The 13,957-nt window shown below is 36.9% G+C and overlaps 1 protein-coding gene across 1 annotated transcript; it reads left to right on the plus strand.

Moving 5' to 3' along the window:
* The first annotated feature begins 2,316 nt into the window (after nucleotides 1-2,316).
* LOC139731705 (laminin subunit alpha-4-like) lies at nucleotides 2,317-7,908 on the plus strand. Its single transcript, XM_071642585.1, has 6 exons — nucleotides 2,317-2,451; nucleotides 3,440-3,598; nucleotides 4,902-5,052; nucleotides 5,825-5,955; nucleotides 6,516-6,735; nucleotides 7,632-7,908. The coding sequence occupies exons 1-6, from the start codon at nucleotides 2,317-2,319 to the stop codon at nucleotides 7,757-7,759; spliced, it is 924 nt and encodes a 307-aa protein (XP_071498686.1). The 3' UTR covers nucleotides 7,760-7,908.
* Nucleotides 7,909-13,957: the final 6,049 nt, after the last annotated feature.

Genomic DNA, 13,957 nt, shown 5'->3' on the forward strand with positions numbered 1-13,957 from the left:
CGAGAGTATACACCAGAGCGTTATCTATATTATAAATGGCAGACTCTTTTTCATGTGTACGAAGAATCTTGGGATGGGAGTGTTTTGATCGTCTGCTGTTCATCATTTCATGCATACAAAGAATCTTGGGGTGGGAGTGTTTCAAGCTTCCATTGTTCATCAGTGAATCCCGCAAGGAGGCAGATTTGATTTTTTGCCATGTATGACTTCACTCCTACTAGAGTGTTGCTTGGTCAAAACAATCAGGACAATCTCATAACAAGTTTGGTAATGCCACAAATTTGGGTCCAGATACCATTATTCTTGACCTATCCAGAATGGTAGGGTGATAAACATCAGTTTCAGTTACCTAAAAACCTTTAGCCTTAAAAAAAAATAAATAAATTAAAAAAATATATATATATCATCTAAAATTGAGGGATTGTACATTGTAGTGTTAGGGCATGTCTCCAGAGAAAAAGAGTTCGCAAGTGATGGTATGATATTTATCTGACCATGCCTAGCTAAGTCTTGGGTAAAGGTCATCCAAGACAAATGGTCAACACCAAGAAATATGTGCGATGCCATGTACAGAAAGGGTTTTTAAAAAAGGATGATATAGTGAGACAAATGACCAACAGTAACCTTACCATTATGTATGAACATTTTACTCAAGAATTGATATATATTGTGGTGAGTCTTAATGGAAGAGATACATGTTTTTTGTTTTAAATCATTGTCAAACATTCTCATTCTCATCAGAAATTCTAAAAGCTCTCTTGTTATGCACTGTGCAGGGCACACACACACACACACATGCAAAAAAAAAAGGTTCAAAACAAGACAGCTAATCAGCAGGATTGAATGTATAATTACAGAAGAGCTACATAGTCCAGATGGCTTCATGATGACATATGCATCTTGGAGTGCTTCCTTCTCTTTCTTCTTGAGCAGTCTGAGGCTGTACAAGTGCCAGGGTCTTGATTAGAGGGGGAAAACATATGGGCCTACCGAAGAGATTGGAGAAAAAAAAAACATCTTATTGATTGATTTGATTTGATTTGATTATTTTGATTGTATGTATCAATGATGATTGATCATGCTCAGCAGTGATATCGTTTTTTTCCAACAAGCTGCATGAGATTTACAGTAGTGTGGTAGATTACTTGATACTGCTGTGACTCGATTTATCTATTAACATAATAATCCATTACTGTAAAAGTGGATATTTTTGCACGACTAATTTTTCGCGCTCAGCTGGGTAGAAAGAGTTTCACATGTTTTTAATTTCGCGGAATCAAGACATCAACTACTGGAACGTATAGCAAACAAAAATATTAACATGCTTTTATTTTCGCGCTAGTTTCTGGTTGCGCAAAATGTGCAAAAATTTCAACACGGCGAAAAAAGTCCACTTTTACAGTATTAAGAATTATGCAGTATAACCACATTTGAGTAAGCTTTGAAACTGTGTACGTAGTACTTCCGGCAAACATTTTTGGTTCATATATGTTGCATTTTTGTCATTACCCATTGAAATTGCGTAATTAAATCGTTACTTCACACATTTCTTCAGTATATGTACATTTTAGAGCTCAACTCGACAATTCTGCAGGCATATATGGAAACTATGTTTTCCCTTTAAATGTACCTGTCAGGAAACAGGTCCATTTAAAAATGGATCGTATGGTTTGCCTCAAGCATACGTATATACAACTTGTCACACTGCAAGGTCATTGACCTCATTTGAAGACATCATGCCGTACATTTAGACTGCTGTCAGCTTTTTGTGTTGATGCAGTTTTCATTAAAGTGAAGTGCTGTACTTACAGCGTGTTTATATTTTGCACAAATGACAGGCACAAAACTGTATACGGATGCATTAAAAAATGCAATTAACTGCATGCCTCCAAAGAGACACACTGGAGGTTTTCAAGTAGGATAAGTATATGTGTTCTTGTATTCCTCCTGGGGATGTTTGATGAAGCATATTTAACAAGTGGAATTGACAGTTGATTCTTGTAGCTCGGTGTTGAGTGCTTCAATCTTGGCTGTCGTGGAAACTACAGGTGAGGACACTTCGGTTCCTGGAAATTGGAATGAAGTATTAAAATTCTTTAACCCCCTTAACCTGTACCATTCAACACCTACTTTTGCTGTTCAGCTTTTAAGAGAAATAAACACTGTTCTTTACATTCTGTTACCATGGAAACAATTTACTTGCACATGTTCATTCCCAACTTTTAATCTTCTACTCCTTCCTGTTTCTTTCTCTTTGATAGATTTGAAATCACCATAGAGTTGAAGACGGTAGAAAAAGAAGGCCTCATTTTCTACATGGCCAACAGCAATGAGAAGTACTCGGCGGCCCTGCAACTCATGAACGGCTTTGTTCTCCTCTACATCAAGATTGGAAACTCACCCACCTTACTCGATTCCGACTTCGTCATCGACGATGGACTCTGGCACACAGTAAGTCCCACTTTGGTTGCCATTCATGGCTGTTGTGTTTGTTTAGCCCCTCCCACCAGAAGGGTGCCATGGCAACCCATTGACTATGGACTGCAGTGATTACTGTAAAACCAGACATTTTCTCAAGCACATGTAACTTTCACGTATGTGGTGAGGAGCCAAGAATTCGTGAAATTAAAATGAACACAAAAGGTTTTGTCAAAACAATGCTTCACCAGTGACAGTTTGCGAAAGTTTTGTGCCGCAAAAAAGGCCATCTGTGAAAGGTTCACGCCACAAATGTTTCATGTTTTGCAGTTCTGTGGAAATCATGTACTGGTGACATGATCAGACAATAGTAGGTTACATACATACATTTTTAAGTCATACTTTATGGCCATGCACATCCAATAACAGTGCTTCATTACTGGTTGGTGTCTCATATTTCAGTTTGCCTTCTTTCACTCATTGTGTGTGATTAAGGAATCGCAAAATATAGGGTTTAAAATTATAGATGGTATCCAACTCTGCAAGAGTTTCCTGGAGTTCACGTTTGTCTACTACAGTGCTGTGGGCGGCGGACATCATTGTTCCAATAAGAGGGTATACTACAAGCAAAACTGTTTGGATATGTCCAAAAAAAAATTTACAGATTCTCTTTTTTAACAGTAAGCCTGGAATTGAAACACTGTCGTTCATCAAACTGAATGGATTCTTATTGTTAGTCTTTGTCATACGTGTAAATCATCTTCAGTGTTTTGTGATTTGGCACAAAGCCGTGGCAGGCTGATAGAACAAAACTTTATTACAAACAATACAGTGCCCATAAAAAAACCATGTTGTTAGAGAGTTAATTAAGTTAACTAATTAACTAGTTAATTAAATAAAATTACAAGTGATTATCATCTGGTAGTATGCAATGAAATAAGTTCTCAATAAAACTATTCACAGCATACCGGCTGCTTCTGTCTTCAATTTCTGCATTCAAACATCTTTCACTCCTATACAGATTGAGGTTTCCCGGAACAGGAAGACCGCATCACTACAAGTGGATGGGACTAAGCGCAAGAGGAAGAAGTTTGACAATGGCAAGAAGCGACTAAACATTGAATCACCAATATACATCGGAGGACTCCCACCAAATAAGGACTCAGAGTATCTTGATACGGTGAGAAATGCAAGGGTTTCACAATTCTCACTGACGTCATGTATGTTGCGCCCAGCATTGGCGCATCTGGCTGGTTTGCTCTCTCTAGGCCAGTGGGTGCAGTTGTTTTGAAGCTACCCATCCATAAATTGGGGTTATATAATCCTTATAACCTTTAATGTATTACCCTGGCATGTGTGTAAATTTGTGCCTCCTGTCATGCTAGTGGATTGACTCAATTATATGGTAAGGCTGAGTTTTGGGAAGACTGATGATATATTCATTGCTTGAGAAGCAGAAGGGCATTATCACAGTTTTGGGGGTATTGACATTGGTATCACAGTGTAGAGTTTGATCTCTTATATGATGTCAATTTCAAATTGAATTTCAGTTTCAGTAAAATTCAAAAAAGAATTCAGTTGAATTAAAAAAAAGTCAAAACCATGAGAATGCTAATTCACAGGGTGATTGGATCTCGAACAATGCTTTATAATCTACGCTCTTTTGATTGAATAAACTTTTTATTTCATGAATATTGATTGTTTCATTTTTATTTACACTCAAATCTTGGAATGCAGTAGTGCCCTTCTGAATCTCAGCCGACATATTGTGCCTTGTTCACCATTTTGTGCTCATGCTGGGGTGCTTTTTTTGCCGATTGGCACAAATGTCTGAAAATTGATTGTCAATGGATATAGAGATTATCTAATCCCTCGATCCCTATTCCGTCAACATGGTATTCCTGTTGGGATTAGGCACATTGCTTTACCAGAGTGGGCTGGGTCAAGTGGGGATGAATATTGAATGCTGATGAAACAGCTTTGTAAGTTAGGCTGAGAAAGGGTTAAAGTTAAATGCTCATAAAACAGCTGCACAAATTACAGTAAAGTACATTTGGCACCAATGTGGTTTACAAGGGAAGTAATCCACCTTCATTTGTACACTGTATGTGATTGACATTGATTGGTTGATTGACATTGATTGATTGATTGATTGATTGATTGATTGATTGATTGATTGATTGATTGATTGATTGATTGATTGATTGTCACAGAGAAGGAACCACAAGGAAACGTTGACATCCTCGTACATTTGGCCCTGTTTTATCAAAAGATAAAATCGATTTCCATTTTCCTTTCCGCACAGGCTGCCATAAACTTACAGTTGAAATCAGCTATATAATCAATTCTAGCTCTTCATAAAACAGGGCCCAGAATTACTTACGATGCACTCATTCATTCTACTCAGCTGCCTTCTTACCTATCTATCTTCTCATTGTTTATCATTTCTTTTTTTTTTCCATTGCAATATTTGTCATCCACAGACAAGCTTTGATGGGTGTATCAGGAAGTTTCAGCTCAATACCATTGAGGTTGATCTGACGACAAAGTCCAACAATTCCTATGGCGTCTTCACCTGCTACACCAACATTGAGTCTGGAAATTATTTTCAGGGAATCGGGCATGCTCTCCTAGGTAAATTTCAAACAACTAGCCACTACCGAATCAAATTCTCATTCTTTATGTGCTCCTGTTTTAGAAAGCATTCCACGTCTTGTCAGCTAGGTTGACCCTGACCAAAGTGGGTAATTAGTTCAGGCAGTCTTACAATATTCAAGTTCCACCCTTCTGTGCTACATACCAGTGAGTAATGTAGTGAGTTACTGAGTTTGGAACCAGTGGCAAGTAGACTGAAGTTTTTCGCCAGGATAATTCTTGAAATATACATTGATAGTAGTTGGATCTCCTTGGCATTATCAAGCAAATACAGTGTACCAACTGATTCTGCATATCCAAGCACTTATTTTGATGTCTTTCATCAGTTAAAATTTCTGTGGTTGGAACAGCAGTCAGGTTGTTGCATTGAAGAACTTGACAGATCAAAATCCAATTCGCTTAGAATGAGTTAGGCTGAATTTATTTCATGTTCTTAAAAAACTCAGGACCACATATTGCACAACTGTGCACACTGATTCTCGTGTACAGACATTTATTGAATGACAGTCAATCAAACATTTTCGCAAATTGTTGATTTTCCACTGTGTGGTCTTCTCACTTTCATTATAATTACAAGACAAAAACAATAACAAAGCACAATTGTTCAGAAGAAAGATTCTTACCATTTCTGATCATAGCAGCATTTTTTGTCTGTATACTTCTCATATTAAATTTTGTGATCATTTGTTTCTCTTTGTTTTGCTGTCATCCAGTGATAAACTTATATGCATAATGTATTGTTTTACAACAGCTGAGGATCAAACGATTGGAGCAAACTTTGAGTTCATTGTTACCTTCCGCACAACGCTGAGAGAGGGCGTCCTATTTGCCGGCACCAATCCTGACGGAGTTGGAATATCACTGCAGTTGGTAGAGGACCAGGTAAGTCTACTTTGCATTCAAAATCTTCCTATCTCTTTCTCAGCTCAAAGTCAAAGGTAGAAGCCATGTTATTCCATTCCTATTGGTAACTCCTGAATTTCATACAGTCACCTAAATGTAATCCAAAGGCATCCGAGAAAATCCTTTGACTTAACTGAATTTTTATTAACACAGTAGATTGCCACATTCATATTCTCCACCCAGGGGTGGAATTTTCTTTGACTTCACCAATTTTTAAACTTGAGCAAGGTCCACGTAGGCAAGGTTGACTGAATGTGAACATGTAACTCACAGAGGATTGTTTTTTCATTCATTTCAATTTTAAAAAGGTGCTTGAAGAGTTAGCACCATTGAAAACCAAAAAATCGATGCCTTCCTTCAATTTCAGAATTACAGCTCCAATTCGCAAAAATTTCATGCCACGAAAATATTGTGTTCTACAGTACTTTACAATGCATATATTTGCTCTGAATGATTTTATAGCACATCTTCACCCCTCTGCTTTGATGATTTCTTACTATGCCTTCATTGTTTTTGTTTTTTCCTCCTCACCAACATAGGTGCTTCTGAAGCTCTTTACTGGGCGCAGGATGGCGGACATCAGCTTCGGCGACGGCGACAACTTCACGGTGTGTGACCACGAATGGCATACCGTGCTGGTGATGGAAAACGAGGGTCTCTGGAAGCTGGCGGTGGACGGTGTCATGGCGAACAACCTGCGGGGTACCCTGATGTTTCCAGAAGAAGAGCGCTACTCTTTCTTTGTGGGTGGAAATCCTTGTGAGTCACTCTCCTTGTTTTTGCCCCTGCATTAACCTTTCTAGCACCTTAAGGTTTCTGGCAATGCCAGCCCCTTCTCACCACAGGAAGCAAAGCCATTGGATCAGGGTCTTAAGTATTGGTCCCTGTCTGTGCCCACACAAGAACCCTGTTAACTATTCGACAGTGGTTGGGCAATCCATTTTACACATTTGATATTTCTCAACTGATTGCCAGATGAAGGAAATCATCAAAAATCTAAAAATATTTGTTTTTCTTATTCAAGCATAGGACAAGAAGGGATAACAATTATCTTTTTACTTTTTTTTTTGTGGTTGTAATTGCAAGGAAGGGTCATACTAAGTGTTTGTAAGAATACCGTTCAATCCACTTTGATATTAGTTCTTATAAAGTTGTTGAAATCTCAGTATAGAGCTTATGTGACATACCCATTCCCTCCACTTGTTACAGATGTATGTTTAGGGTAATGTCAGCCTCACTGCGTTCTGCAGGAGTAAGTAAAGAGCTCTGCCATTATGCTAGGAAGTAACAATGTGGAATTGTATTGTGACATCTTAAACTGTTGAAACTTCCCCATCCAGCGATGATAACGCATGGACTTGCCCAAAGCTTTAGAAATTCTTTTAAATGGCTCGTCCCAATTTCCCCCAGTTTCACTGATGTGTTCTGCTAGTTTTTAATTTATTTTGATTTTTTTTTTAATTCATTGAATTCACTAGTATTTATTAATTAGCATAGATCCCTTTTCATCTGTATATGTTATCTGAAGTCTCTGATAAATCTTGCAGGGGGGGGGGGAGGAAGTCATAACCTTGGCACTGGCTAAAAAATGTTCTATTTTGCAATTGATATACAATTCTAAGAGTCTTTTCCATTTTTCTTCCTCATTCTTGCAGTGTCCGATCCAGAAGCTGTGAGTTTCAAAGGCTGTATACGAAGGCTGACAATCAATGGTGTGGACGTAGCTTTCGAGTCGTCACAGGAGCTCTTGGGCGTTGTTCCACACGAATGTCCAGTTGTATGATTCTCTGCACTTTGGCGATAACTCTTACTAGATTTTATATGTAAGGACCAGAGGTTGACTTTAATTGGGCATTGTGCAAGTCTTAGAGGGGTTTACATACAGAGAAAGTAAATATCATATCATAGCTGCATTCCATACCATATTTTGGGTAGGGGAAGAGTACAATAAGATAAGGGTGGAATGTGATGTTTTGCCATTCAGATTTGGGGCTAACACCTTGACAAGAGCTTTTTTTTTTCTTTTTTTTTGGTGGGTGGGGGTGGGATCTTCATGTACTTTTGAAGACAATCAGTATTTCTGTAATATTAAAGCTTTCTTAAAACTGTGTACATTCTTCATATTGTGTTCATTCTGTTTTCTTTGATCTGCCATTAATGCTTGGGTGCTTAAGCTTAACTACGTGTGCCATGTGTTATCTCTGTGGATAACCTTGATATGTCAGAATCAATAGGAAGCAGGTTGGCAGGAAGCCCAATGTCCATCGTCTTTAACAAGGCCCGCCCTGGATCCGAGACATTATTTGTAGGGAAGATGTTAAAATCAGTGCAGTAATGATCTTCTTAATAGGATCTTGACAAGTGGGAACAGAGTATTGACCTTGGAACTTGTTTTCTTTTCTTCTTTTTTACATTGTATTTGGTGATTTGACAAGGAGAAATTACTTTTTATTATAAACACCATAGAAGCATGCTCACTTGTGATTTATGAATGCCATACTACCGGTATGTATGTCACTAAGATAATGCTATACAAATCACACAGCAGATTTGTAGTTACTGTGGATTTATTTTGTATTGAAAAGAACCAGTCATGATGATTAATGAGTTTTCGTGCCATGAGAAATGCCTTACCTCACAATAAAATTACATTGATTGCTCAAGCATTTTTGTGTCTCCCTCAGTTGGATGAAAATGTAGAGATTTTAGACCCTACCCACCATACTAAAGATTATCTAAACACTGTCACAGATATCATAATATGTTATCTGCGTGAGTGTATTCTGAAATAAAAGTTTGTATATGGTTCTGTTAAATGTTGGTTTAATCCAAAGGACTTTCACTACTCTTCCCTATTACATCTTATATACGGTTTACTGTAAAACCATACATTTTCATGTGCATGATATTTTGACAAATTTTGCGAAGAGCCAAGATTCGCGAAGTTAAAACGCTCATGAAAGTTCTTATTTATACTTAATGCATTGAATATGCCAGTGGCAATTTGCAAATTTCATGCAGTGAATAATTCTGGTTTTACAGTATTTGGATCAAAAAATGTATCCTCTAGTGATTGGAGGAAAGAGCTTCATGTGATTATATGCATTTATTCAATTGTTTCAGAATATTGGTGTGTTTGACACTCCATGGTATACTACAGCGTATTTAGTTCATGATGTCACTTTTTATGGTGACATTTTTCAAATAGTTCATTGTTTGTGAAATGATGTCACAAAGCAGGTGGGATGTCTTTGTGCACTGCTTTGTATGGTCTTGGAAGGATCCCTCCGAAACATTGTATCCACCACATGAATTCTCGCCTTAATATTTTTTTTCTCCATCTTGTATTAAAATTTTTGGTCCAAAATGTAGAGTAAATAAGATTATACTCTGTCTAATATCGAGTTTATTGGTAAAACTATGAGCCTCGGTCCCTCCAACAATACTATTCACTTTAAGGCTGCATTCCTCAGTGAATTATAGGCCTACTATTTAGGAGGCACCTCTGCCTATAGGCCTAATCAGAAACTCTCAAGGCAAAGTATATTTCTATCCTGTTCAATCTCAAAAGCATATCCTATTTATCACTTGTTATAAAGCCCCTTATTGTTCGTTTAGCTATAAGTGAATGGTAAAAAGTTGAGTGTTACCAGTGGACTTGAGAAGTGAACTCTTTGCCCTGTAGTCCACTTGGGCAAAAGGCCATTTTAATAGCTTGTACTTATGTCTCTTGACATATTTGTTTCTTTGATGATTTTATATTTTTCTCTTGTGACATGAATATCAAGAATTGGTGCTGATTCTCAATGTTTGTGCTTGATGTATGTTTCGTATGATATTTAACGTAAGATTTCTGGTGGTTTTGTTTTGTTTTGTTTGTTTAGCACTCTGAAGTAAAAAAGAAGTACATTTACAGAGTGCATAATGACTGAAGTTTTGTGCTGCTACCATAATGTCGAATATTACAAAGTCATGTTATATACCTTGATGCCTTTGCCACTTGTTTTTTTTTTTCCGTAATAAAGATTAATGTGTGTGGAACCATTTTCAAGGGCTGCTTATACCAATATATATCCCATGTCTTTTTTGTTTGCTTGTTTTTTAATACTTCGTTTGACATTTAAAATTAGGCAAAACAGCAGTATCTCTCTATCTCTGAGCAGTAAGTTCATGTCCTCAACAGCACTTAACTCGTCTATACGGGAAGCTGGTGGCATGTGTATTAAGTCTGGGGGGATTTCAGAATTCAGTATGGAACAGGTTAAATATATTTAGTATTCATATGTGTGTTTATAGACATGAAAATTGAGTTCTGATGTTCATCTTTTATATCAAGTGAACTTTGCAGGATTTGTATTGTTTTGAAATGCTGAAACTGGTGTGCTTTCTGTCTTTATTTTTTCAAACAACATATATGCACATATCATGACTGCTAGATGGCAAGCTCTCAAGAAATGCTCTCATGATTTTTGTTTCTTTATGACTATCATTTACTGTGAGAGCTTGTGTAGCATTGGTCAGTCATTTTAGTCAGATGGAGGGCTTTAATCACAAAGAGACAAACGCTTTGTGGTGATATTGATATCAATTTCATGATGATCATCACTTAAGTCCAACATCATTTCTCATGCATGGGATTGATGAGGTGGATTTGAATTTTGTATCTGGGATTTCACCTTTGTCTTGTTTTACTAACATATGGGAACTACCTCAGACCAAACGATGAACCCAGAGTTCAGACAGATTCAGATCAGATCTAGTTGGGAAGGATACATACGGTGTAGACATTCAAGATGATAATATTCTAGAACATGGCAAGGTGGATGCAAGATATTGTTTCAAAATGGCTTAGTGAACAGTTCCTAAATTCTGAGGACTGATTGACCCCAAAATTGTCCCAAGATTAGCTGAAGTGAACATAGGATTGATTTTAGAGCTTTGTGAAACAGGCCCGTGGACACCAGGGGGCATTTCATGAATCATTTTGTCAGATATTTTTTTTTTGTGACATATTGTGATAAGCTACTGAAATCCTTGCATCTGATTGGCTGAGAGCAAATTTGTCTGGCAAATTTGTCAGACAACACACTTTATGAAATTCCCCAGGGTCATGTTCGGGAGAAGTTTCGGAAGTCTGGGTGGTCTGTTCGCTGTTCCCATTAATTGCTTTTGCACAGAGAACTCTTTGTTGTTGGAGGAAAGCTTTTATTGCAGGTGCTGCACTTATTGCATCATTAAAACAATCAGTAGATATGCTATGTATGCTGAAACATGTTCTTTATGATGATAATGTAATAAAGTGTTCTATGAAATTGTTGAAGTAGAGTTTTATATTATGTCAGTGATGACATGATTATACATGTATGTCAATATTTACTTGTCTTGCATGGGATGATTAATCTCACCTTGATTGATTTTTGTTTTGTTTTGTTTTTTTTTTTAGTTTTGCCTTGAAAATTCTGAATATCATTCGTTCAAGATTTTAGTAGTGTGATGATCAAAGTTGCTGATTTTTGTTTTGTTTTGAAGTTTAAACCACTATTGCATTATTTGACACAAAATCCCCCAGTTGGCTATGGTGCTTTCAGTGCTGCTCCTGTTGTCATTAGTGTAAGTTCTGCCTTGTTGAAGTGTTTTGTTGTTGTTGTTGTTGTTTTTACTATTTCGTCTTCTTTTTTTCAATTGCTTCTGAGCAATGCACTTATACATCTTGGTACTCTTAGGGCTGAATATTTGTGCTCCTCTTTGGGATCAGTTTAGAAAAAAAAAAAGGAGAAAAATAGAAATATCTTTGCAAAAAGCCCACCAAGACTGTCTATGTATAATGCCTTCTGTTTTGATATATATATATATATATATATATATATAAGTGCCCTTTAGTCATTATGCAGCCTTAAGGTGTCCTTTTGTGATATTAAAAGGGAAAATTTGTATGCATGGGACATCACTTTTTAAGTTGTTGCTGACAGATCAATGTATGAAAAGGTAGTGTTAGATGTTTGAAGTATATACCTCGAGTTCCTGAATGATTGGAATCAAAGATTTCATGTTGTCATTTTTTTTTAAACATTCTGGTCATTCAATCTCAAAGCTATGGAGGCAAATGTCAAAGTCATTTATAACTGCAAGGCATAAGGACTCTTTTTAAATATCAAGGCAAATAGGAGACTGTTATGAATGTCTATATGGATATTGAAATTATGCTAATTGATGTTCTTCCCTTCATGTATCCTTGCATTTTCTTGAACTACCTTTATCTGTTCCTTGTAACTCCTGATGTTGAGAGCGGGCATTTTTTTTTTTTTTTTTTGAAGTTTCAGCCTATTTTTGGGGATGAGATTAATGTTGGCTTCTTTATGTTCATGGTCATGATGTGTATGTATATATTCATTCTTCTTTTTCGCTTCTATCTGTGTTGAATGACATCCAAGTGCTATGTTAGCTGACTTGGCCATATTTGATTGCTCATAGTTGCATTTGAAATTATTTGGTTCTTGAATATGCCAAGTCTAGTGTAAGTGATTTAATTAGAAAGACTGAACATCTGTATTATGTGAATGTGTGATTATAATGCTTCCATCAGAAATTGAAATCGGGAGAAATGTGTAACTGAAATCCAATGTGTCATAGAATGTTTTGATATGTGATTGCGTTTGATCCATAGGACAATTTGTGAATCGTAGCATAGCTTTTTAACTTATTACACTTGCTTATTTATGTGTTGCTGATAGCAGCAGTCTTGTTTTATGGCCATAATAGAATAGTAAATGTATCATGAGATTTTCAAAGATCAGGACTCCATTAGTTGAGCCCTCTTAATTCTGACATTTCCCACCTGCGCATAATGACATAATGGACTCTTGCATACTATGTCTTATCATGCCATCTGCAAGTCCAACGGTGGGAAATTGAACTGGTCCGTGAATCCGCTTTTAACTACAATGTAAGTGCCCAGGGCAGTTTCTAGTTGCCTTGTGAAAAGATATCAGAATGTGAACTCTGTGACAAGAACAGTGTTTGCTTGTGGCATCTACCAGCAAGAGTAAGTGGGTGAGATTTTTTTTGCTAATGATGTTGGAAATTCCAAGATGATCAGACCTCGATAGGATTATTGTGAATGTTTGCTTATTAAAAGATATTTTTGTTTTTGCGAGCTTTAAATCAAGTAACATTGTTCACATAGCGTGCACAAATTCTCCTGTACAAATGCAACATGCATTCCTTTGTGCTAGTGCTATACACAATCAATTGAATGCTTAAATACAACATTTTGTTGGTACTCATTTATATAATGGGACTGGTGTAAATTTATGAGGGATCTTGTAGCTGATCATGAAGATGATTATGTGATCATTGATTGTGATCATTGATTGTGATCATGATGCTGGCAATGTTTTTCAGTTTCACAAAGATTTTCACAAAGATATTCACACGCGTGCAGAAATCTTCAGAGTGAAGACTGGGATTCATTCACACTAATCCCAACTGTTACATGTTACGCTGCTTGCAGGCTGATTGCCAAGTCACTCTTTGGGTTATGGGTCAGAACTATGCATTATTGTGACTTTGGGAAACAATTTTTAGCATTTTATGACTGATTTCAGCATGAGTTGTTGGAAACAGTATAGCCAGAGTAAAAAATGTCACACTGCAGTTATCTGGTGCTGCTTGCTTTGTGCCTGAACGGCTGCTAAAAGTTGTTGTTATATAATATTTTGTTCTCATGTGCTTTACATTGCAAGTGCCTCTCGACACGCAGTTGCTTCTTCATGTCGAGTTTGTGTGAAAGGCTCAATACTGCCCTCTATTGCTCCAGACAAGACAGTATGTTTGCTCAGGGAAAACTTACATACCTGAAACATTACAATTCTCTTATATTTTGTAGTTTTAGTGTGTTATGATAGTTATTTTCATACAGTATTCTCATACTTGTTTCACATGATTGCGCTTCTTGATTTTAGGCCACACAAAGACATTTGAT

The sequence above is a fragment of the Diadema antillarum genome, unplaced genomic scaffold (assembly GCF_040938485.1).
Source record: "Diadema antillarum isolate AM-2024a unplaced genomic scaffold, OU_Dant_1.0 seq00000383_RagTag, whole genome shotgun sequence".
NCBI classification, from domain to species: domain Eukaryota; kingdom Metazoa; phylum Echinodermata; class Echinoidea; order Diadematoida; family Diadematidae; genus Diadema; species Diadema antillarum.